This window comes from Telmatherina bonti, assembly GCF_933228915.1.
Source record: "Telmatherina bonti genome assembly, chromosome: 9".
Taxonomy (NCBI): Eukaryota; Metazoa; Chordata; class Actinopteri; order Atheriniformes; family Telmatherinidae; genus Telmatherina; species Telmatherina bonti.
This window is the reverse complement of record NC_136627.1, coordinates 19,515,880-19,541,793: the sequence shown is the minus strand read 5'-3', so window position 1 is coordinate 19,541,793 and position 25,914 is coordinate 19,515,880. Positions and strand designations below refer to the sequence as shown.

Here is a 25,914-nt window from a genome sequence, read left to right as displayed (position 1 = left end):
ACTTTTTTGAAAGCAAACAGTAATAAGTGGTCATTCAAGTATTTAGATTAAATATTTGGCTAAACAACCTCAGCTAAGGACCCACTTAATTTTTTTCTTTTTTTTTAGCTATTTCAACCAAATTACAGGTCCTTAACAGCAAATAGGCTTGCTCAGTTTGTCAGGAGAGAGTGAATGTTGAAGATGTTAACAATTTCAGGGACTTTGAGGAGTCCTTGCTTCAGTGGCTTTAATAAGCCTGAGAGTTTATCACTGACCTTGACAAAAGTCCTGAGCTTGAGGATAAGTATCATTGTTGGCATAGTGGGGAGATATTTGAAGAAAAAGAGTGCCTCACAATTGCTGACAACCTCCACAGAGACAACCCCTCCAAGACAACATTAATTCTGACTCTCATGGTGCTGCATGCAGACTAAGGAGACGAAGTAATTGTTGCTATTTCACTATTTCCCATGAGCGTAATAGGCCTCCGAAGTCTGTCTGCAGTAGGCATTTTTATCTATGGATTATAAATTGAGTTTAATTCTCAGTATCTATTTATTTATTTATTAACAACGGCAATTCCAAAATTGTAAAAAAATAAATAAATAAATAAATAAAAAGTTTAAAAACTTTGAAATTACACATGTTATACATTTGATGTATTCACCAATATTTATTCACATTTTTGGTGCTTTCACTTCACTGCTGTGATGCACTTTCATACTATTCTTGAAAGTGTCTCAAGATGAATGAGTGGAAAACAATTGCACCAAAAAAATGGTGGAATTTTTGTGAAGCATCTAGTAAAAACTCTGGAACATGTAAATGAGTTGGGCTTGAGCTTATATGTATTCACTTTTAAGGCCTATTAAAGCTCGATACAGAAAACAGATGCACTCAAGGGCAGAAAAAAATACGTCCATGCCTTGTCTCGGTTATGCGCATAATTTGGTCCATTTTTAAGGGGCTTAGCTCGCCATCACTTCATGCAAGAAATGTAGCAACATCACCTGAAAGTCCTGGAGCAGTGTTGAGATGTATAGTTGACACAACTATCGAACAAACCAGGGAAGAGGACGAACAGAAAGAAGACAACACAAAAACACAAAACAAAAGCACCTCATGAAGATGCGGATAAAGTTGAAGAGAAATGCAAAACTTTGCAGTTTTATTCCTTTTCTTTTGTTGTTTTTGGACGGTTGTAAACAATTTATTGTAACTCATTGCCACTAACCGGTGTCAACAACCAAAAGTGAACTCTAAATTCAGCAGTGCTTACTAGTGGATAAACTGACTTAGCAACCATGGCCACGTAAAATGGCACATGAATAGCCATTTATATACATAAAGAAGAATAAATGTACCTTTAAACATACAAATAACTTCCTGATTTAGAGGCACACACAGGCAGTAACCTTAATAACCATTAGACAGCACATCAGTCTCATGTTTGTGTGGTCGTGGGTTCAAGAGTGTTTTGAAGCAAATCAGGAAATACAACAAATACTCTGCATAGGACAAAATATGTATGTCTTTACTGAACAAATATGGACTGGTTTTAGCTTCTAGTTTACAGATAAATTTGAACAGAGTGGAGTTTATCAAAATGTATTAGGTTATTATTGTAATATTTTTCTATGTAAGCTTTTACAAAGACCAGCATTAAATTTTATTCAGTATATTAAAAGGAATACTTAATACTTTGAATGAGAAGACTCGAGGATCAACATTTGGACAGCCCTGAGTTTGCATAGAGCCGAATGCTTATGATTAGTTTATGAGTATTGTAAATTGGCTTCATGGCTTTATTTGGCATCTGTGTTTAATTTAATCAGAGCTACAGCTTTTATGGAAGTATATTTATCTTTTAATACTATCTCCTGGAAAATTACTTTTACTCTTTGTGATGGACTGGATCATGATTAACATAAACATGCCCAACAAGCACTTTAATGGACAAAACTGTTTCCTTTTCAGCTTATCCGAGCAAGTCAGTCCTACAGACATAACACGCAGCACTCATACACACAAGAGTCATTCAGAATTCTATTCCATTTTCTTCCCTGAGTGCCACATCATAACTAAACTACATGGATATACACCAGGTAAGAGAAAGGGAGAAAAAAAATAGAAATTACATCATCTTAGAATTCAAACAATTTAAAGGTATTATGTGTAAAGACTGCCTGATCTTAACCACGTCTTGGGTTTTACCATGTTTAATAAAATAGAAGAATTATTAAGTAATGAGATGAATAATATGACACATAGAATCACTGTGGTGTAATTTATCTAAGAAAAACTAATCCAAATACAGAAGATGTGTATTAATAACCAAGTCCATGATTCAACAGATTTTAGGACTTCATCCAGCAGTGATAACTTGAAGTAATGGTTTTCTGTATGATGCCATCAGTCTCTCACATTGTTGAGGAGGATTTTTTTCTCACTCATTTTTATATTACTTGAGATCATTAAAGTTAGCAGCACTTGTTTATGCTTCTCTCTTTAAAGTCCTGCCACAGCATTTCAGTCAAGTTGAAATCTAAACAATAGAGCTTTATGCCATCTTGTTTCTTTCTGTTTATTTTGTTGTTTTTTTTTCTTTTGTCAGACAGTCTTTTAGAGATTTTCCACTGGGGGTAGGATTATTGTGTTTTTCCATGACCCAAATTTTGGCCATGATGTAGAACAGATGGCCTCACATTTGACTCTAGAATACTTTGAGTCAACTATGAACTCCAACATTTACCAATAGCAGAAGGATGCCAAGTTTCTGTGTCTACAAAACAAACCCAAAACATCAGACCTCAAGCATACATGCTGAACCGTTGGTATGACGTGTTTGTGCTGATAGGCTTAGTTCACTCCAAACCTGGTCATGAGATTATGGCCGAAATTCTCCACTTTCATCGAACTCAGATATTACTTTGCAAACATTAAGCCATGCTGCCATTTTGTTTTTAGAGAACAGGCTTTCGAACAAGCCATACTACCGCAGTCTTCGTTTCCTGTCATTTTGTGGTCACAGACATTAACCCTTTCATGCATGAATTAATAAAAAAAAAAATCAATGTAACATTTTTTCTAAATACAGTATTTTACAGACATATGCAATGATACTCTTTTTTTTATTATTAATGATATTCAGAATTTATCATGATTTATTATGCATTTTAATGTATTCTATAAAATAATTATAAAATAATATATAATAATAATATTATGTAAATCTTCTATAAAATATAGCCGTGTCATTTTCTTTTCTTATTTATCGCAAAGGTAAACTTGCATAATTACATTATGTTTAATTATGTCATGTATTTATTTATTCTCCAGTGAGTGGAAATGTATTGGATGACTCACTAACATCTACTGAAGCGGTTTATTTAGAAAAATATCAACATTATTCATGAATATGCAGGAAAAAAAGCTTATAAAAAGGTGTCCACTATATTTTGAAATGATCATTTAACCATAACCAGAAACTATATCTTCTCTGAAATCACTGCTGGTGTTTTTCTTTCTCATTATTGTGTTGACACACACCTGAATGCTGCAGACCTGCAAACTGCCAAAGCTTTAGTTGAAGCACTCGCATTTGCTGTTGATCACTTAATTAAGCACATTTAATCAGCAACACCTGGCTTCCGCCTCATCTTTAAAATTCTGATGACAGCAAAAAGAGTGTATCCAAGTTTTTCATAAAGAATCTGTATTCTGGCTTTTGTGTTTGCTTTTTCAGTGAGTAATGACACAATGAGATGTGCAATGTGTTGGTAATCGGCTGAGGTTGCAATTACACAGTTTTAAGATCGAGTAAGAAATAAATGGCTTTCTAATCTGTGCTAATAAGTAAAATCTTCAAAAATCAACAGAAAGTTGATGTTGTTTTTCATATACCAGTACGCATGCACAGGAGGAAGGCATCAGCATGTCTAGACACATGCAGGCAAACAAAGTAACCTAACAAAAAGCCGGACTTCATCAGAAATGTAGAAATCCTGCAGATGAATAGTTGGTGTTCATCTCTTCTCCATCCCCAAAATGAACTCGGTGGACTTCTGTTAGGATTCACTTGATGTTTTTATTCAACTTAAGCAAATTACTGATATGCACCGTTTATTTTATATTAGTTTGTTTTGGGTTTTTTTGTTCTTTAATGACTTTTAATCTCATAAAAAATATTTTTTTTACTATTAAGAGACAGTTTGTATTTGATCTTTGATATTTTAAACTCAAAACTTTGTGATAATTACATAAAACCAACTGTATTTGTTACTCGTGAACACAATATCAAACTCCTCTACATGATGAAACAGTAACCCCTGTCCTGAAGTTGTTACTGCACTTCATCCATAATTCCTTCTCTGCCTCTTTGTCATCATGGAGATCAAAATGGCTTAAACATCCACTGACAGATAAGTTCAGTGAGCTGCAGATGTGTGTACTCAGGTAAGATGTCCAACAAGCTTGGTCTACTTTGACCGTATCATTGCTGAAACATCCTTTGGGAATGTTTGTAGTAAGCACCCCTCAGCTTGTAAGCAGCACAGGATCATGATGGGCTCAGTTCTGACGGGAAAAATTATAGGGACATTTGATGATGTATTGGCCTTGTTTTACTCTGTCCTCACTGAGTACTTCAACTTGTTTTCATACAGAAATTATGATCATTTTGGGTTTTTGCTGTAGCAAAAAATATCTGTGTTTCTGTTTGCATGGAAGACAGCCATTGAAAAGGCAGAACAGTTAGACAGCTATGTGTTTATAGTATTTATTCAAAGAAAGCAGCATCCTCAATGAGATCAAAGACTTCTTTAAAAGAAATAAATAGAGAAAAATCCCATAATAAAAAATAACCTAGCTGAAGTGGAAAATATGACTCAAGTTTCCACAGTAATACCCCTATCTGAGAACATGTTGCTGGAGTAGAGAGAACAAATTATCCCTCTACACAGCAGAATGAGTGCAAAGGTAAAATAGCCTGAAGGGCTAAAGAAAGTCATTTATTCATAATCTTTATATCTCATTCTTCAATCTCAACCAAATCTACGACATTAAAATGTGATTGTAGAAAAAGAAAATCTTGTTCACGCTTCCAACCGCTCATCATTCATGACTTTGTTTGTATAAAAACAAAACAACATTGTTTCATGATTTCAGTCAAATTTTTGTTTTTCTTGCTCAACAGTGAGTTTTAAAAGGTACTGAGTTTATTTCAAAAGTGAGACAGAAAGGGGAGAAAAAAAACGTGTAAATTCCAATTACACTTTGTTCTCGATATGCAACTTGCTGTTTCACAATAGAAAGTTGGAAATTAATATTTGTATGTCTGTTCCAAGGCAGAAGAATGAAATAGACCTTGGAGAAGAAGGAAAAACACTACAAATAAAACGCTTACCCAGAGCATTGGAGGCTAAGACGGTCATGGCGCTCTGCAGCCTGTCGGGTCTTACTGCCTGCACCAATAAGAGCTATGGAGAGGGAAGAGCAAAATTCAAGTATAAGGGGGTAAAGAAACTGCAGGGGTTTCAATAACACTTGCTAAACAGAAGATCCAAATCACTCATGTAGAAGGAGTCTGTTACACAGTGGGTACGGTTACATGATGTTTTTTAATTCAGAATTAATAATTCGGAATTAAATAATTCAGAATTAACATATTCTCCTACGAGTTCACATGAAAATAATAATTCCAAATAAAAATTTACATGAAACAGGTCATCCAGGCGGGCTGGGAAGGGTTCTGATTGGACAGAGGGTGCATGTGATGTACGACGTATAACGCAAATAAACAAAGTTGGCTTACTGCTTCTTGTCTTTTCAGTCGTAACTTGTAAAAACGAAATAATGAGTACCAGTTTCACCGCTATTTTTATTATAAATTTGAAGTACCAGCACAAGCACAAGCATACTACCTGACTTTTTGCAGCAACTGAGAAGGAGACAAAAGATAGACCACCAAACACGGGAGGTAAAACAACACGCGTCATCGGGACAGGACAAGGTAACTAGCATGTGCAGAACGACCGAAATTAACTTAGAGCGGAATTAAAGTTTACATGACAGAGTAATTAAATAGTTTGGAATTAAAATGTGAATAAACCAGCTACTTACATCGGAATTAAGTTTAATTCCAAATACAGATTTGCATTAGGAATTAAGTGTTTTACATGGTTGTTTTTCATCTGTTTAAAGCGAAATTAACTTTTATTCGGAATTAAACAGGATTTAAAACTCCCATGTAAACGTAGCAATTGAAAGATTGTAGGTTTCAATGACACTGTCAAACTCTCAAAGGCTCTGAGTTGACTGGATTTAATTATTTAAGTGCATAATCTACAATGTAAATGTGAAGCACAACTGAACTTTGTACTGAGATTAGCTAAATCTTTAATCAATCTCAAACCATTACAGTGAAGATTTATCTGAAATTTTACTTTTATCAGACAGCTTTTTTAATAAATTACAAAAGACACGTAGTCACTGCCAGAATGTTTGCAGTGCACATGGTTGCTTGTCTGTCTTAACCAACATAATAGCTTCATCTAAACCTTCAACCTGTGTTTTAGACCCCATCCTAAACAGATTATTCAAGGAAATATGTTTCTTTTTTTTTTTTTTTTTTAAAGCAAAGGTTTAATTACAGCTGTCTTGAAATATTGAGGTACATATCCCATAAATAGAGATGACTTGATCAGGTCCAGTACAGATGTATTGATGAAGAAACATATTTCCTTTTTTTTTTTTTTTTTAATTAAAAATTATTATTTTTTTATTAATTTTTTTTTTATTATTATTAAAAAAAAAAAAAAAAAAAAAAAAAAAGGAAATATGTTTCTTCATCAATACATCTGTACTGGACCTGATCAAGTCATCTCTATTTATAGGATATGTACCTCAATATTTTAAGACAGCTGTAATTAAACCTTTGCTTAAAAAACCAACTCTAGATCCAGGAGTTTTAGCTAATTATAGACCAATATCTAATCTCCCATTCTTGTCTAAAATTCTTGAGAAAACAGTTTCAACCCAACTATCTGAGCAGAAGCAATCTGTTTGACGAGTTTCAGTCAGGACTTAGAGCTCATCATAGTACAGAGACAGCGCTGGTGAAAGTCAGTAATGATCTTCTCATGGCCTCAGATAAAGGACTTCTGTCTGTACTCATTCTTTTAGATCTCAGTGCTGCATTCGACACTATTGATCACAATATTCTGCTACAGAGGCTGGAACATGTTATTGGGATTAAAGGGACCGCATTAGACTGGTTCTAGTCATATTTATCTGATAGATTTCAGTTTGTAAATGTAAATGATGAGTCTTCCTCACACACCAGGGTAAGTTATGGAGTTTCTCAGGGTTCTGTACTTGGACCAACACTTTTCACTTTATACATGCTTCCCTTTGGAAATATCATAAGGCAGCATGGTATAAATTTTCATTGCTATGTGGATGACACTCAGATCTACCTTTCCATGAAGCCAGATGAAACCAATCAGTTTCTTAGATTACAAAGATGTCTTGCAGACATCAAGACCTGGATGACTCTGAATTTTCTCCTTTTAAACTCAGACAAGACAGAGGTTGTTATCTTCGGGCCTGAAAAACTTAGAACAAAATTATCCAGTTATGTAATTAATCTGGATGGCATTAATCTGGCCTCCAGTACCACTGTGAGAAATCTTGGAGTCATTATTGACCAGGACTTGTCTTTTAGCTCACATTTAAAACAGGTTTCTCAAACCGGCTTCTTCCACCTGCGTAATATTGCAAAAATTAGGGGCATCTTGTTCCATATATTCCAAATAGAGCACTGCGCTCTCAGACTGCAGGTTTGCTGGTGGTTCCTAGAGTCTCAAAGAGTACTATGGGAAGAAGGGCCTTTAGCTATCAGGCTCCTTTCATATGGAACCAGCTCCCACGGTGGGTTTGGGAGGCTGACTCCCTCCACACCTTTAAGATCAAGCTGAAAACCTTACTTTTTCATGGTTCTTATAGTTAGGATATGAGCATCTCCTGAGTTGGAGCCTGCATGTACGGGACCCAACTATCCAGGTTATGCTCATTGCGCTTATAGTTATGGTATAGGTATAGGTAGTCTAGCCAACCTTTACTTATGTAGCAATGGGGATGTTACCTGATGCACTGAGAAGTACATTGCTCTTTTACTCTAATATATTAATGTATAAATATATGCCAATATTGCCATCTCTAACTTATTTCTCCTTTTTTCCGCAGGTCTTCCTGATTAAGTGCAATTGTACATGTTGATCTGTCTTTCCTGTCGTCTCCACCCCAACCAGTCGAGGCAGATGGCTGCCCTCCCTGAGCCGGGTTCTGCCGGAGGTTTTTTTCCTGTTAAAGGGGTTTTTTTCCTTCCCACTGTCGCTGCATGGATGCTCAGGATGGGGGATTGGATCGAAGTCATGACTCGATGATATCAGTTGGTTTCTATTATAGGATATGTATGAATTGGCTCGAAATGATTTGTATGTTGATTCGTGTATGTAAAGTGCCCTGTGACAACATTGTTGTAAAGTGCCGCTATACTAATAAAGATAAAGTTGAATTGTCTTGTAAATCCACATTTACCACAGAAACTTTTCAGATCCGTTCAACTGGTATGTATGAGCACATTTTACATTTCATGCAAATCCTAAATCTAGGAGTGGAACTCGATTAACAAAAAAAATCTAATTAATTATAAGCTTAATTATGAATTAGTCTTGATTAATTACATTTTAATAGCAAAACAATATTTGCCTCAAAAAGCAACATTTTCAATTTAAATGGATTCTAGTGGATGACTGCATCAAATAGTCGACAAAGGCATTAATAACGTAAACTCAAGGTCTAGCTAATTCTGAAAAAAAGACATTTGATTCTATTTCAATTCAATAGCTAATTCTGAAAAAAAGGCATTTGATTCTATTTCAATTCAAAACAGTAAAAAAAGAATAGAAAATAACCAAACTGATAACTGATACAGCTCTACTGCACTCTAATTAGAAATTCACAACATTTTACAGTGTGTTTAACTAAATCATAGCAGAAAAATTTATCAACAAGAAGTTGATAAATTTAAAAAGTTTATCTTAAACCCAAAAATTTAGAAGAATAGAATAGAGTTTCAGTGCCACCAAGTGAAGGATATGAGTGAAAGCTGACCTGCTGGAAGAGAGTAATCTTCTTGGCAATGGAGGATGGGATTTCCTGTTCACACTGTGAGCTTTGCAAGAAGGACAGCCAAAGGTCTGAGTTGCTCAAACACAGCGACTGGTAGAGAGCTGGGAATGTAAACTGCAAAAGAGAGTTGGTAAAAGTTAAAAGGATGAGAGACATCACATTACATGAGTAGATATCATCTTTTGCTCAGTAAGGATGACTGACATCTGATCTTGACTAATTTTAAATAGTTCTAGTGATGGATTTTATTGAAAACAACATTCAAATGTCTGTTTTTCTGCACTGTTTTTGCTTTTTTACAATCAACAGTGAAAGAATGTAAGCAATTTTAACAAGAAGAATTTTAACATCGGACAAAAGGTACATTGGTACATTTCAGTGTGCTTACTTTTAAAATGCCCACTGCTCCGTGCCGTTCCTGATCAATCCAAGATGGGAACTCCTGTTAAAAAGAAAAGTTGTTAAGGACGTAACAATGTGTTTTCTGCTGTCTGATTTACAAAAAAAAAAAAAAAAAAAAAAAAAAAAAAACTTGCCTCTTTCTTAAACATGTCTCCTACAACAGAGCCAATGAAGACATCCCACTCCTGCAACAACAAGCAGAGTCATGGATGACATTTGGTGTGTTCAAAGCAAAAACATCTTTTCTCTATCATTAAAATCAGTAATGACCAAAAACAGAGATTTAACAAAACTCACATTTTCCTGGAAAAGCTGGGGGTACATGCCTTTTACAAAGTGCATTGCAAACATCAGCTGGTCGGCCTAAAACAGACAAGAAGAAATATTCATTGATAATAAGACAAGATGTTATTCTGCTTTGTCCAAACTAAAAAATAAAGAAATAATGAGGTTTGTCTACATGTTAGGGATATATTTTTTTCTTATGTTATGTATCTGAGCCAGCAGAATTTGTAAAAGAATGTTAGAACTGGACAAAAAGAAAAAGAAAAAAAAAGCCCCAGGGACTTGAAGCACTGCAGAGGCTGCTGCATCATCCCTAAACACTCCCTGGCTGTGCCTCCCTCACTGCCTTTCACATCTGCTGGTAGAATCTGAATAGAAATAACAGATGCAGCCATTAATCAAGATGCTTATCCCACCCCCACACAGAAAGAAGCCAAGAGCAGCATCCATGAGATTTCTCCTGAAACAGTAAAGCCTAATGTTGTTAATGTATTCTTTTCTAAATTATCTCAGTTTTTTAATTGACCTCTGCTATATAAAAGGGCAACAAATTGCAGTACATAAATGTCTTCAAAGCCTATACAGTGACTGTCAACTAACATCAAACTAGTAATGTGCCTATTCAGGTCAGTATCTATACAGACACATTACGTCTGTGGTTGTCATGCAAATTTATGTAAATGTCATTTTATACACTTAGCAACTGTCTGGCAAGCATGATAGTGATTAACATATCTCCATAGTGTGTTTTGTAAAGTAACAATAAACAACTACATCAACAAAACCAGTTTGGCTCTTTTGTAGTAGTTGGAATAATCTCTACGTATTGAATCGGACAGGTAAGGCAGATCATTTCTCTTTGGCTACCATTGTGGCTGCAATCATTCAGATTTTATTCGCTGGGTGGTTACTTGAACTGTGATAACAAACCAGATAGCATGCATTGAACATCAGCATCTAGAGATTAAATGAGATAGTTCAGGTTTATGTATTACAGAGAAAAGCCTGAGAAATGGCGCTGAAGATCTTCCGAGTGTAACTGAGTGTTCAATCTTATGTGTAAGTGGAAGACAAGCCATTGGGGGGAAACTAACACCAAACCCTATGACCCATGACATCTTTGTGTCAAAGCCTTTTCACAACCTGTGAGCATACACCTACAGTCACACCCACACAGTTTATCTTTTTCCAGGGTAAATTATAGGTTTCAGAGTCTTTCACACCTTAGGTGCACTTGTTACTTTTATACGTTTCCCTCCCAGCAGCTCCAGCTCTGGTGAGCTGTAGACTATGAGTGCCATTAAATGATGAGGATGATGGTTTTTTTTGTTTTTTGTTTTTTTTTACACTATGGTGGACAACTGGGTAGCTAAACAGAGTAGAATAAGGGGAGATGTAAACCTACAATATTATACAATTAAAAAATCAAACTGCCTTTATTGTAAGATAGTAAATGTTTTGGTTTTTTTTTAAAATTATAATTAAAAATTTATTTTGAACTAAAAAAAACAAACATTAAAAACAGAACAAATAGTCATTACAACAAACAAAACAAGCTTCTTAAGTTAAAAAAGGGTCTTGGAAGAAGATGAACACTTATCTGGTCCAAAACCCCCTCATAAATAATACCCTTACATTTTACAGGATCTCTGAAAATTAATGGACATTACATTACAATAAAACTTAAACAATGAATAGTGGTAATACACACAATAAATCATAATATACAATATACATTCATTTCCATCCATATTTGCCTCATAACTTTGAAGTATCTCATCTTTTATCATTTGTTTAAATTTTCCTATTGAATGACATGTTTTTATTTCTTCACTGCAGCTGTTTCAGAGTTGAACTCTTCTCGAAGAAATACAATTTTAGCATTTGTTCTCACAGCTGGTTTTTTAAACATGTATGTTCCTCTCAGGCCATATATACTCCCTCTTAACTGAAGAAGCTTTTGGATGCTGTTGGGTAGTTGGCAATTTTTAACTTTGTACATGATTTGAAGAATCTTGAATTTTAATAGGTCGTTATATTTGAGTATTTTCAATTTGATGAACAGAATTTTCAATTTCTACATATTCTACACCAAACTGCTGGTAATCATCTAATACACTCCTTACTTTCACAGACCAAATGTAGAACCTGCTGTGGGTTTAATCTTCAGGTTAGATTTAGACCAAAGCTCTACACTGTCATGCCCTCTTTTCGACCCTCTGCATGATTCATCTCTTGATCCAAACTCTGCATGATTTCAGCCAAGCTGCCAACTTGCTTATCATCCACCAACATTACACCAAATGCAGCTAAACACAACATCAGGCATATGATGAGTCTGATAAAAAAAAAAAAAGTGTCAGTGTGATTTTGAGAGTGTGCGTGTATATTTCTGACAGAAAGCCAGAAGTTAGTGTCAGCGTGACAGAAAAGGACCCTCTGCAGACAGTAAAACCAGGAATATGTCATGCTGCAGCACATCAGTACTACTCAAACTACTGTGAAAATGTTTTACTCCAAAACTTTGATCTCATGAATGTACACTGATGTGCCAAAGGGAAAAACTGTGAAAAGACACAAAAATCACAGTGCGTGCATCTGATTTCTGACAGTTGTTTCAGTTAAAAAAATAAAAAAATCCACCAACTATTTCTGAATTGAATGTATCTCAAGAAATGAAAAAAGAAAATGCAGGAAACCTATTTATGCAAAGAAAATAAAGTGGAAAATAAATAAATGCACAAATCCTCCTAAGAGTAGCAGACTTTAAGCTAAACAAAATGAATAAACAGCAGATTTTAAGTGCAATGCCACAACCTTGAAATGTATATTTGGCAGAGAAACACACATATGACATTTCTACTAATACTAAGACAATATCTTATTAAGCAGAAGCAGTTTTATGTCAACAATGTAACAAGAAGCAGTCTGAGTGCCTCTGAATGACATGTAAAATAAATAAATTCTATAACAATTCTTTTTTAGAAAGATTTGCATTAAGAGTTTTTTCCTTCCGTTGAGCTTCCTCTCCTTTAACTCCATTCTTCTGTTTCCTCCCATTTAAGCTTCTCTCACTTTTGTCCTTTCTCACTCGCGATCCATATTTATCTGTTCATTGGCCTCTGCCATTCCTCCTCTCTGCTGTTCAAAGTTATCTCTTATGCAGCGCGCGCACACACACACACACACACACGCACACACACACACACATGCACACACACACACACACACACACAGTGACAGAAGCACTGATAATCTAGTCCAGTATTTCCTCTCTGTTAATAACCTGGCTGATGTCGACATGTCTGCATGTGTGTTTGGGTGTAGCAGCTGAGCAAATTTGTTATGTGATCTGCAATTAACAGCTGTTTTGACTGTTTGAAATTCCCAGTCACCAAACAGGCAATCCATGCACAAACAAACACACAAATAAAGAAATTACGCTTAACATTCACCGTGCAATCGATGCAATGATTGCTTTGTGGTTCAATATTTGACACTTCATTAGTGTTCCTGCAGCAGTTACATTGTCAGAGAGAGTAAATGTATCTTACAGATATCTGACTATGTCTTTTGCTTTAAATACTGTGTAAGAATTATACTATGAACTGCCTCAAAATATGTAGTATATCTGCCGAAGGTAAAACTAACCAGCTTCATTACTAATTACAGAGGCAAACTAAGTTTTAGTCTCTGTAAAACTGCTGTTTTTTTCTGCTGGGAAACTAAACATATCAGATTATGATGGTAGTGGAGGAGAATTACCGTAATGCCCTTTTGTCCACATCTTGCTTTAGTTTAGAATATGCTACAATATGTGAAACTGTAGCTGCTGAACTAAAACAAGGTGACATAAATTCTGAAAGGTTCTTGGCGAAGGAACGTCTCTGTAGTGGAGACATTTCTGACCTTCCAGTAAAGAGAATGCTTCCCTTGCAGTAAAACCCACTCCTGACTTGAACACATCATCAGAGTGGCGACAGGGATGTTCAGATTTTCTGTGTTCAATACCTTGAAAAGAGACCGACAGACATATTCATACACCATATTCTTCAGGTTGGCCTCCAGAGCAGCAATCCTGGCTTCGGTATTCTCTTCTTCCTAAATTGTACACAAATGCATAGATTTAGTAGGTTAAATAGCACAGACCATTAACCTATGTGAGATTATATTAGACATGGATAATAATGAGATTCGGGGGGTTTACTTGCTGTGTTTGTGTGCGTAATCCTTTTTTTCAAGCTAAATGTGATTTAGATTTGAGCTGCATTCAAATAAAAGTACCCTTTGTTTCTGTCACATCAGGGAGGTTTTGACGTCTCATAATTGTAAGACAGCAGCAAAAACATTCACTTTACTTGTCCTTGTTTGTTTTGTTTCCCCACATAGTTTCATTGTCCTTCTCTGGTGCACTACATGCCTCTCAGGAATTGAAATATAATAAGTTGGATGAAAAAACATTAGAAAAAGGTTACAATATGGAACAAAAAGAAGTTATGACTTTTAATCTGTTAAACAGTTTTTAAAGGTGTAGTTTGCCTAAACAGACCAACCCCAATTAAATCAAGAATAACTCCACCATTATGCATGATCTTGGTCCTAATAGATAGCTAAGACCTCACATGAAATCACTCAAATGTCATGAAGACTGTGAATGTTCATATGCTTGAGCAAATTGTAATAAACCAAAGAAAAAAAAACATTTTTTATCCTCGCCTGATTGCTGTTTTTAATTTACACAGCTAAAGGTACAGTGTGGAACAAATTTGTTTTTTTTATTAGCAAAATCCAAGTTTTGCTTCCATAAATGTGTATTTTACCAAAGTCTAATCACAATCGCATCTAAATGAACTCCTCCTGGTAGCTTAGAATGAATTATTTATAAATACAAGGGAGATGAGGAGGAACGAGCAGACGACTGTGGATCATTCAGTATGCCATTTTCCATCGAAATTGAGGACCATCTATACTCTTTGCCACATAAGACGGAGAAAAAAATAGCCAAGATAAGACAAAGGAATATTAACCAGGATGAGAGTCTCCATCAGTAGACCATATGGAGACAATTCACATTTACCCATTCACACACACTCACACCCCATTAGGCACATCGAGGGGCTGTGCAGGGTTCAGTGTCTTTACCCATGTAGTCAAGTGAAGCCTGGAATCAATCCTCCAACTTTCTGGTTAAAAGACAACTGCTCTTCATCCTGAGGTACAGCTGCCAGTGCTATAAATGTGTACAGTCAAGGTGTGTACGAAGCGTTTTTAAAATTGTAATTCATATGACTGAGCAAGATTTGTTTTGGTTTTGAGAATAAAGGACATAAGCATATAGTGCACAGTGAGTGTGCTTTTTGTGTGTTTGGCGATGTGAATCTGGGTGTATAAGCAAACAGGAGTATGTGAGGTCAGCCGTGAGAAAGTGAAGTCCTCTTCCAGATTTTAGGAACCATCTGCACCTCATGGCAAATTAAACTTGCTCACTCAATACAACAAACAACCAAAAGACAAAAATGGATGCAGAGTTTATGAATCGGCTTATTCTGACCACAGTTGCTGATTGTGTCCACAAGCCTCCCTTCACTCTCACGCAAAAATGCAACGGTTGTGACAAGCTGCTTCTGCCAGGTGATACTCCTGGATGATAGCAGTGACTCTGACAACCCACACAGGATTTGGAGAATTAGTGCTCAACGTCACAACTCGGTGTTGTAAGTGTGTGTTCTGGTTATCAGTCAGTATTCAGGACACAGATGGAGAACAGCAGTATGACAACCAGTCTGTGGTGTTGTGCAGTGGTACAGGTCATTCTGGAATTAATTTGATAAAGAAATATATTACTTCAAAAAGTCCAAATAACTACATGATGTTAAGGTTATTTGGTCAAAAACACAATAAAACTAAGAGTAAACATTAGCCCTGCATGAATGCAGGGATAATGGTGATACTAATTTGAATTATTAAAACTTATAGCGAATACAAACAACTGCCTAAACAATAACAATGTCACTTTTCTACATCTACATATTTGGGAAAGTGAAATATACACTGTGAATAATTACATTTTTGCCATTCCAACAACACGAAATGTCCTTTCCACGCTTGATTGCATTTTAATAAAGGTCGCTGAGCATTTATTCAGCACAGTGAGGGACATAATACAGTAGACATCAACAGGATGAGCGCTGCTCTGTCAGTTAAGCAACCCAACCAACAGAGGACATAGATGTTGTAAGAAACAGTTTGACATTTTGTGAAATTCACAGGAAGTAAATTATGGAGGGTTTGTGCTGATTGAGTATTGCCTTTGAACAGTTACCAGGCAACCAACTCTACTAACATGAAGTAAAGTGTTAATCAGTGAGCTTTTGAGGTTCCATAATTTGTTACTGCAGGACAGAGAGAGGCTAGCCATTTCCGCTGATTTCTCTACTAGTTTTCTTCCAAATTCCCCATTCTCTCAGCAAGCCTCGTAGAAATGCATTTGCCCCAAAGTGCCGAACTATCCAACAAACTAAACATTATGCCATTTCAGCCATTTATATGACATGGCTCACTTCAACTAGGAACAATTAAATAAACACAGCCTCCATGGTGTTAACTCTACATAAGGGTTTCTTTGTTATAAACACTAAATTCAAGGGGCTAAAACAAGAGTTGACAGTCACAAGATAATGATAAACCTTCTAGATAAATGCAGTTACTTTTAAAAACAAAAAGTTAACTTTTATCTATTGTCGGGGAGCATATAATCTTTTTCATATAAAAGAACTAGAAGCACTCAGAGAGCGAAGACCTCTGCCGAGTAACTAACTTTTTTTGCCAAAAAATGTGGCCATTATTTTTCATCTTGAAGCTCTAATGTCAAAATGACCCCCATGTCGCCATACTGGAGTACAGAATCCTTTGAAAATTCCCAGATCCAAGAATACCTCCTTGTTCCATTTCCTGAGAGTTTATCCAACTCTGCTCATAACTTCTTGAGGTAGGTTGCTATCAGACAAACCAACAAGCCCGGCCTTGGCAGACGTAATAACCGTGTAAAATATGGTCTTCTCCGGCTTTTATTGTGTGAGGACATGGAGCTGTTGTATCTTTTATATCAAGAATGTGATATCATTACAGAAAAATAAAAGGACCACATATTTGAATGTTGATTTTGGTAATTATTTCTACAGTAACATAAATGTGTGCTGCGGTTGTTGCTTCAGTTCAAGGCTAAACTAAATATATAAGAATTATATTAGATAAAATTATATGGAGGATTACTGTTTAACTGTTTATCAATTTATTGGTAAGAAGTGTTTTTTGCAGGATCCAGTTACCTTCTTGGCCTGAAGAGCCCTTTGGAAGAGTCGGAGAAAAGAAGCGAGACTGAAGCGGTACATGTTGTTGATCTTTGATAAGTCTGTGATGACAAAATACATCTTGCTTGCACTCTCAGCAAGGGGTAGGTAGGCATCTCGCTCCTAGAATTAAGAAGGAAAGTAATGGGGGGAATGAAAAAATAAATACAACCACCCAAACATGATGAACAAAAAAAGCGGAAGAGATTAAATCGAAGGGCAGAAGAAAGAAGAAGCGCATATGTTGACATTCATATAATATACAACAGACGGATGACAGATAAAGCGATTGATATGGGGATGATATGCAGAGGAGGACAACAGAAAAATATTTAAAAAAGGATGAAGAGAGAAAGAAAAAGGAGAGCAGACAGCATGAGATGTGATGGAACAGGAAATGTGAGAATAACAGGAGGTGCATGTGAGAAAGAAACAGAAGAGAGATGATGAATAAATAGAAACAACTTAGAGAAAAGTACTACATCAGTCCTGGTGTAACACTGCACCCTAGAGCTTGATGCTGTAATGCATCCCCAACACATTCTCACTTCTACACTTGTGTAGTCTGACATTTGCAGCAGTTTGTGACTGGCTCTTGAGCTTAAGTATTTGTCATTGTCCAAATACAAAAAAACTGTACATCATAGTAGATATTAGTAGACACAATATAGGATATAATACATATGTTATATAATACATTGTTGCGTTACTTTCTAGTTATAAGCACTACAACAAGCAGCACTGCAACTCCTTCAACAGAGACAAATGAAGACATTGAAGGACATGAAGTGTGAAAATGTTTGAAGTTTCGAACAGACTGGCCGAGCTTTTGAAACAAGTCCAGTCTGTCAATCCGACAACATCAAAGTACGACGTTATGTTGTTGTTCTCTAGGCTTTGATGGACCACAGTTCCTTATAAACTCATTTTATAACAAGATAATTAGATGATTATCATTTCTGACTGGATTGTGGATGTCAGGTTTGAGCTGCAGACTGGCATGCAGATGAGAAGAATCTATCTAGTTTCATTTTGGTACTGCTGTGGAGTTGGTGCTGTTAAGATTCACAATCTCTGTGTAAGACGTTGCAGTTGGTAAATGTACATTTCTGTAAAGAAACAGGGACAATGTCCAGCCCTGTAGCCCTAAGTGGAGTTGCAACATATGCAACTGTAGGTTGAATGTCAATCCAACTCTTCCGTAAAATTTGACTTCCACTCACTACCACCATGATGCAATGCATGTTACCTTTTGCAAGGTGGTAAAGGTCATGTCTAGGTCAAGATTATCTAAAACTATATTAGAGACAAAAAGGTGAGATAATAGTGGTAGGAATATTCTCGTTAGCGCTACACGCCATGATAACCTGCAGGTTGAACTTTTATAGTAAGTAAAAGTTTTGTGTTTAGGATTCAACTGAAGTGAACATATAGAAATATAAGCATAAAACTATACTTCAAGTGTCCCAAGCAAAATTACTTATCTAAGTACTTCTACTTATCCGAAGAAATCCAGATTATTTACTATTTTACTGGTTTATTATTGATGCATTCATATAATTTAACTGTTGTAGCTACAATCAGTTTTAATTACTTACCCACTAAAGGTTCATACATACATGATATCTAAAAATATGTATTAGTTACTTCCTGATTTATATCAACAATCAAAAAGTGAAAACAAGGCTGTAAGAAAGTAATGGAAAATAATGTTTAAATAATGTTTAAATGTTTAAACAATGTTTAAATTCACCCTTGAAATACAGAAAATCTAAAAAAAAAAAAAAGCTTTTTTTTTTTTTTTAGTGTAGGGGAGGGTACACTGACATTGTGTGAGTGAATGATCAAGCATGTGTGCGTGTGTTCTTGTATCCATGCTTGGCGTACAGTACCTGGTCCAAGGATGCCTGCAGTCTGTGTGACTCCACCAGTGACTCTTGGATGAGGGCACTGCTGGCTTTGGTCTGGTTCAGACTGTCTATCAGCTCCCTGTTCTCCAGTATATTACCTTGAGCTGTTGCCAAAGTCTGACATGAAGAAAAAGACAGACATACAAACTGGAATGGATGAGTAAGAAGGAAGGAATAATGATGGCTAAGGAATTCACATCATTAGGTCTTTTAAAGAAGAATATATGTTGTCATGTTTCTGTCATTTGACTGATGTCTGTGATCTGATAAAAGCTGAGAGAGAAAGAGATGTTTGCGCTGTAACAGCTTCCTGTAAGGCATCTATAATTCATTTTAAATAAGACCTCTTTGGGTGCCGTGACTTCCTCACAATCTTGTGGAATCGATTCACTAAAATGAAGTGATAAAATTTATTCAAATAAATTCAAGTAAAACAGATGAGAAGCCAGTGGAGCATGGAAATGTCAAGTCGAATATGCTCCTACAATTCAAGAATAATTACACGTCTAGTACCACTGAAGCACTGACATCCGGTTCTCGGCATTATTTGAGTGTGTGCATGTGTGTGTGTCCAAATTTCCCTTAGACTGCACAAAATATTACCCTTATGTTGAACATTTACAGTATATTTCATATTGTCCATCAACAAATGTGAGAAGGTGTCTGTATGTGAATGTTTATACGTGTAAAAGTTTTGACTTTGCTTGAAGTAGAGCGAGTTCTTTTACCCTTTTGAGCAGTAATAATCTGATGTGTTGGCTCCACATTCTCATTACCATATAGGGGAATTCAATAAAAGCAAAGTGTATATCAATTTTAAGCCAGAGGTCCTTAAATAAGTTTGTGTAGATTTGTAATTGTGTGCAAATACTGGTTCCTGTTGCAAATGTTTTAGTCAGCTTTAATATCATCACATTATTTCTGAGTGTTTAATGTACAAAGGTCCACAAACACATAAAACTGAACAGCAGAGTACAGCCATGAAAGCCTTCTAAAGCAGCTAACTGATCAAGGTGGATGTGTGTTGGAGGAGAAAAAGCACTCTCCTTGCACCAAAGAGACATGCGATCAATAACGGGCAGGGGTGCTTCTGGCTCTGGTGGAGTCCTCCGTCAGACACACTGGGCATGGAAACTGATCTCGGCACTAACAACCACTCCTGCTTGCTCTGTGCACACAGTCTTGCTCTGTCTGCTACACCATCATCAGGCTTGCAGGGGAAACTGGCAACACTGAGATGTCCAGTACAGACTTAACCAATTGTTACCTCATCATTTAGCAATGCATAATAAATATTTATGGCATGTGTGTGCTGTATGTCAGCAACTGCACCTCTAATAGAGATTCTTCCAACTGAGCCAGCTGGATTTTCTTGTCCTCTTCTTGTTGCAGTAATCTGGTTTTTTCTGTCTCCAACTCTGGCTTCTCCTGCTGGATGGTCAAAGCTAGCAGCTGATACAGACACAAACAGGCAAGTGGAGACAGTGAGATTACAGAAACATGACACAAGTATAACTAAAACAGTTTGTACAAACTAAAAATAGTTTGAAGTGCTTTCCAAAGTAAAGTCGCTTGGGTTTTGCTCAACAAGCATTAAGTCAGTCTACCAGCTGTAAAAATGATAATCTGCAGCACATTTTTAAACTACAGTCACAGTAAATGCCTTTTTTTATTTTACAAATTGACCATGGGCTGGTTTGCCAGAGTAGATAACATGAGTGTTTGTGTTTGAGTGTGGGTCAGCTGGGGATACCTGTCCTCGCAACCCTGCCCTTGTGGTAGTGAAGTTGACCTCTGTAACCACAGAGGCAGCATCAGGAGGGATGAAGGGACTGGGATTCCGTGTTGCCAGAAATAGACGGAAGTCCTCGTTGTAATCAATAATCTTGTCTCCTATCTGAACCACATATCTAGGACCTACAGGGGGATGAGTGCACATAGTCACCTAATCTGTACATTTCCACTGAAATATTTATAAATGTAGTCTTTCATTCCTCTTTCCTTTCAGTCTTGTAGAAGTCTGCCATGCTATGCCTTTATGTTGTTTCTTTTTTAACGTCTTTTAAAGCTCCACTTTTAAGAGACAACTTGGACTTTTACATAGTTCCTCTGCCCCCACGCTTTCAAAAGCAGCTTCAAATCGACAGCCGCTTTTCCCTTGATGACTCAGAGGCTTATGAATCACTCTCATCTTCGCAGGTATGTTTCTGACCTTTTTTTAATATGTATGCAGCTCGTATGTAATTATCTAAACCAAGATTTTAAAAATATTCACTGGTTACATCAGACATTTTGAAAACTTCACACAAATGTAAGGGTTTTTTTTTCTTTTTTAAGTGGGGTTTTTTTTTTGCTGTTTTTGTTATTTGCTAAAAATCTGGACAGTTTAAAGGAGTTTTCATGTCGTGAACAATGTGTTACATTGTGTCTTGAATCATATCTTTTATGTTACCATGGATGTATTTGCAGAATGTACAGTGTGAACACATGGTTCATCAATAACGAAGCTGTGGACAAATAAATGTGGCTACACCAGGGTATGAAATATTGGGTTGTTGTGTATATATGTAAACTCAATCTTATTTGCTCTTTCTATTTAAATATTTATTTTATAAATCACAAGGAACAATGACTGAGTATCACAGGGATAGTCAAGAAATTACATTTTTAGACTAAAACTGGTATAATTTCTCTAAGGGGTGTTATTCTGCTCTGCAAATAATGGAAACTGACACACAAAGGAACTACATCTTTCATATAAAAGACATCAAAATATGGAATACCACTGCTACAGTGAGCCATCTAATTTCTAGAGTTGGGCCGATGCTGACGTTAGCGCTGAAAACACTCGCTGATTCTGCCAAAGTAAAAGGACCGGGGTCTTAAGTCAAGCAGCATCCCTTGTATCACTGTTGTGCTAACATTTAGTATTTGCATTACGCCAACAATGTGGCACCATTACTCATGAGAAAATCCCACTGGAAAATCAGTGACATAGCTAATAGAAATTTGGCAGAATGCGGACAAAATCAACATCTGCAACGTTATAAAGGATGTGGGTTGCCATCACCTGAAGGAGCACGAGGAGTTTGTTGCCTTAAAGGAAAAATGCAACAAACTGCAGCAACAATAAGGAGTTTATATATATATATATATATGTGTGTGTGTGTGTGTGTGTGTGTGTGTGTGTGTGTGTGTGTGTGTGTGTGTGTGTGTGTGTGTGTAAAATCCATGCACCAATTAAATGATTAACATTAATTGTTAGGTTACTAAGCCATGATCACAAACAGCTGAAAGAGGTAAAGATTCAGCTCCTGACTATAAACGTGTCTGTGTCTACCCCGAGTTGGTGGGTTTGTGCAAGTACCCTGTGCGATGAGATCCCTCCTTAGCAACGGATAGAGCACAGGTTCAACACCATCCATCTCCTGGATTATTAGCGTTTTTCCAAATCTCACTGCCAGCTCCAGGGATGTCAGGAAGTTGCTATCCTATAAAGAGTAGGTACACAGACACACACATTTTGATTTGTTTACAGCAATCAGAACCAAAGTACAACCTTTGTTGATCAAGGATGTGCACTTGTACTATGGATTTTGTGTCAAAACAGACTTGTTATGACTTGTGAAAAGGGTCCATGAGTCACATCCGGATCCCAGTATGGAGAATAAACCAATACTCAAACAAAATTACTTCTTTGTTTTGGTGATTAATGATGCTATTAATCATTAAGTAATGAGTAATACAATTTCATACTGCTGAAAGTAATTATAAAATCAATGGAAGAGCTTAAAGGAAAGGTATAGATAGCCTAAACATAGGTCAAGCAGCAGATAACTAAAATGGTAAGAGTGTACTTGTGGACTAAATGACAGATCCAACCGGATTTTATTAAATCACATCAAAAAAATGTTAACTTCACAGCCTCATGCAGGAATTTGATAAGTTTAGGTTTAGGGCTAATTGAACTGAAGAAACCAAACCACTAGTGTAAATGGCTATTAAAATATAAGATTTGTGTAAATGTGTGTTTACCTGTTGATTGATAATTTCTAATTTGTGTTCCTTGAGATGTGTGGATAACCACTCGGTAGCTCGGGATGATGGATCAATCAGGAATGGACAGGCAACACTCTGAGTACATAACATAAAAAAACACATTGTATTTTAGGATATGTTGATTTGGGATAGTTTGACAAAGAAAACTGCTGACTTTCTGGGGTAAAAGGACGGGTGAGTGTGAATGCATGTAGTTCTGTCCTGTCGCAGTGCTGTCCTGCTTATCGACTGGCATCACTCCTATCCCAGCAAAAGGAATGAAGTCCACTACTCTGCTGTCATTACGTGCTCCTCTATTTCACGGTCTCTTGCTCAAGGATTCTCTATCCCAGCCTATTTCAAAACATGTTTACTTGTCTACCTCCTTGTGCTTTACTTCCTTTTCTTACCTTTCATATGCAGCAAACACACATTTGACTCTACAAAACAGGGGTTATAAAAAAAAAAAAGTATAAAAAAAAATAGTCAAACAAATGACATATTAAATCATTAATATGTTTACAAAGTAAATAGATTATTTAAAAACCCTAAAAATTTATCACAGGATCAGCATATAACTCATTCAGCTCTTGTTGTCAATCTGGGCAAAGCAGAAGGATATAATATACATGATGCCTTTGATGTCGAAATAGAACGATGAACAAAAATGGCATTTTTACTTGTCCTGTCCAGCATTATAGCCAGAGAATGGTGATCTGGCTCCTGTGTTGTGTCGAAGAAATGTGCTATGCTAAGAAGAGCTTTATGATATAGAGCCCCTCTTAAGTATCATTCTTATTTTCACATTTCTGTGTTGCTGAATGTACATATTAATGCAGGACAAGAGGGTTGGGAGACAAAGAAGGGAAAAGGTAAATGGAAAAGAAAGAAAAAGCTAAGAGAAGAAAGGGAACAAGGACAAAAGGACACCAGATAGATAAGTAAAAATACACATTATGAGATGTTCAATCAAAACAAAACAAAAAGTTCAGGAAAAAACAATCCACGCTAAACTTGCTAGACTATAAATATATAGTTGAATGTTCCATCTGTTAGTATCTTTGGTGAATTAACGAATGCTTGTGAATTTCTCACACAATTATCAGACATCATCGGCATGTGAAGCAGTAAAGACAAACAAAAGGCTACTAGAAACTGGGAAATGGAGGTGAGTGTTGGAACAACTTCTTACCTGTGATTTCAGTGCATTTATCTGATGGCAGCAATGATATAAAAAAAAAAAAAAAAAAGACACACAAACACAAATGGAGGACAGATGCATGGAGGTGAATTTGTACTTTGACTTAATTTCAAATAGTATTCCCACAACACAACATAAACCAGTCAAACAGAATAATGACAGAGAATATGGAATAACTGGGTCCAGTTTTGACTCAAAAGCCTTTTACATGCTGTTTTAAACAGAATGGATACACTCCATAGCCTGTATCTATGTGGGCTTATGAACAGCAATCGACAATCCTGTTTTTTTTTTTTCTTTTATGCTAAGCAAAGATTGCCAACCAGCCTTTTGTCACCATTTCTTTAGGTTTTAGTTAAAAAGCCATATATGCCAGAGCATGAGAGGTGGTTACTACAGACTATATTTTACAGTGACACCTCTAAAGTGTGGGATATATACAAACAGCAAGAATATAGCCGGTTTTGGAAGTTGTTGTGTTTGAGTTAAAAACTGAAACATGTAAACGTGAGAAGTGTTTCACATGAACAAAAGGGAAATGCCTGGACAACGGAGAGCATCCTCAAAAATCTTTCAGCATGAGCTTTTTTTTGCTAATTTGTAAAGATAAGCTGAGGGAGGAAAACTGTTGAATCAATAAGCTCAGGGGCACCCAAAGCTCACTGCTGCTAAAGAGAGGTCGCTAAAAACATTCAGCCCAACCTGCAGTATAACCAGGGCGTTCTCCATGGAGAGGTCGTCTGATGGCAGTCCTTGACTCTTCCAGATCAGCTGTTCACTTTCCGAGCACAAAAACGACCGCAAGTCAAACTCTGAAAACAAACAAAAAAAAAAGCAAAAACAGTGTTTATTTGTGGCACTTAGATTTGGAAAAAAAAAAAGAGAAAGAAAACACAGAATGGCCCTATCATATTGCTGTAATCATTCTGAACCTTAAGTCTAACTCTCTAGCTAATCATGGCATCAGTTTATGACTGCTGACGGAAGTTGTGCTTGTAGTGCAAACATTTATAGATTTCTTTTGCAGGAAGAATACTACAGATGAGCAGATGTATTTTAGTGGTTTAGTGCCTGATGTGTAATAATTAAAAATATGATGCGATATAAAACCACGACAATCAAATATGCTTTAGTGATTGTGTCAGTTTTTAGAGGAGGTATTGCATTATTCAAGTCAAATAATGACATTTATTATTAAACATTATCACAACCGCAAATGTTTAACATTATCCCCCTGTATATCATGGGACCTTTCCCGGTACTCCAGCTTCCTCCCATCTTCCAAACGTATTAATAGTAGGTCACTGGTCACTCTAAATTCTCCATAGGAGGGAGTGTGAGCACAAATGGTTTCTTGTCTCTTTATGTTTGCTGTCAACTGGCAACCTGTCCAAAATGTACCCTGTTTTTCACGTGCTGATTGCTGGGATTGGCTCCAGCTTCCCCACAACCCCTAATTGGAATAAACTGCATAAAAAAATAATACATTAATGAATAACAGCAGAGATACTAGTTAATCAGTAAAACCGTGAGCCAACTACAGTATGTTAACACC

At 36.3% G+C, this 25,914-nt stretch overlaps 1 protein-coding gene across 2 annotated transcripts in view; it reads right to left on the bottom strand.

Annotated features, from left to right (window-relative positions):
- The window catches only part of dync2h1 (dynein cytoplasmic 2 heavy chain 1), a gene marked incomplete at both ends in the record, with an annotated part of 106,450 nt that overhangs the window by 35,364 nt on the left and 45,172 nt on the right, over window positions 1-25,914 (bottom strand). Inside the window, 13 exons of one of the 2 annotated variants that reach the window (XM_079246788.1) lie at window positions 5,387-5,459; window positions 9,157-9,288; window positions 9,563-9,616; window positions 9,711-9,761; window positions 9,874-9,939; window positions 13,873-13,962; window positions 17,190-17,333; window positions 19,103-19,237; window positions 20,453-20,572; window positions 20,874-21,037; window positions 22,488-22,611; window positions 23,156-23,254; window positions 25,062-25,171. In XM_079246788.1, coding sequence (XP_079102914.1) covers window positions 5,387-5,459; window positions 9,157-9,288; window positions 9,563-9,616; window positions 9,711-9,761; window positions 9,874-9,939; window positions 13,873-13,962; window positions 17,190-17,333; window positions 19,103-19,237; window positions 20,453-20,572; window positions 20,874-21,037; window positions 22,488-22,611; window positions 23,156-23,254; window positions 25,062-25,171 — 1,362 coding nt within the window. Of the gene's footprint in view, window positions 1-5,386; window positions 5,460-9,156; window positions 9,289-9,562; window positions 9,617-9,710; window positions 9,762-9,873; window positions 9,940-13,872; window positions 13,963-17,189; window positions 17,334-19,102; window positions 19,238-20,452; window positions 20,573-20,873; window positions 21,038-22,487; window positions 22,612-23,155; window positions 23,255-25,022; window positions 25,172-25,914 lie in introns of both variants that reach the window. The other variant, XM_079246787.1, reaches the window with a different exon arrangement.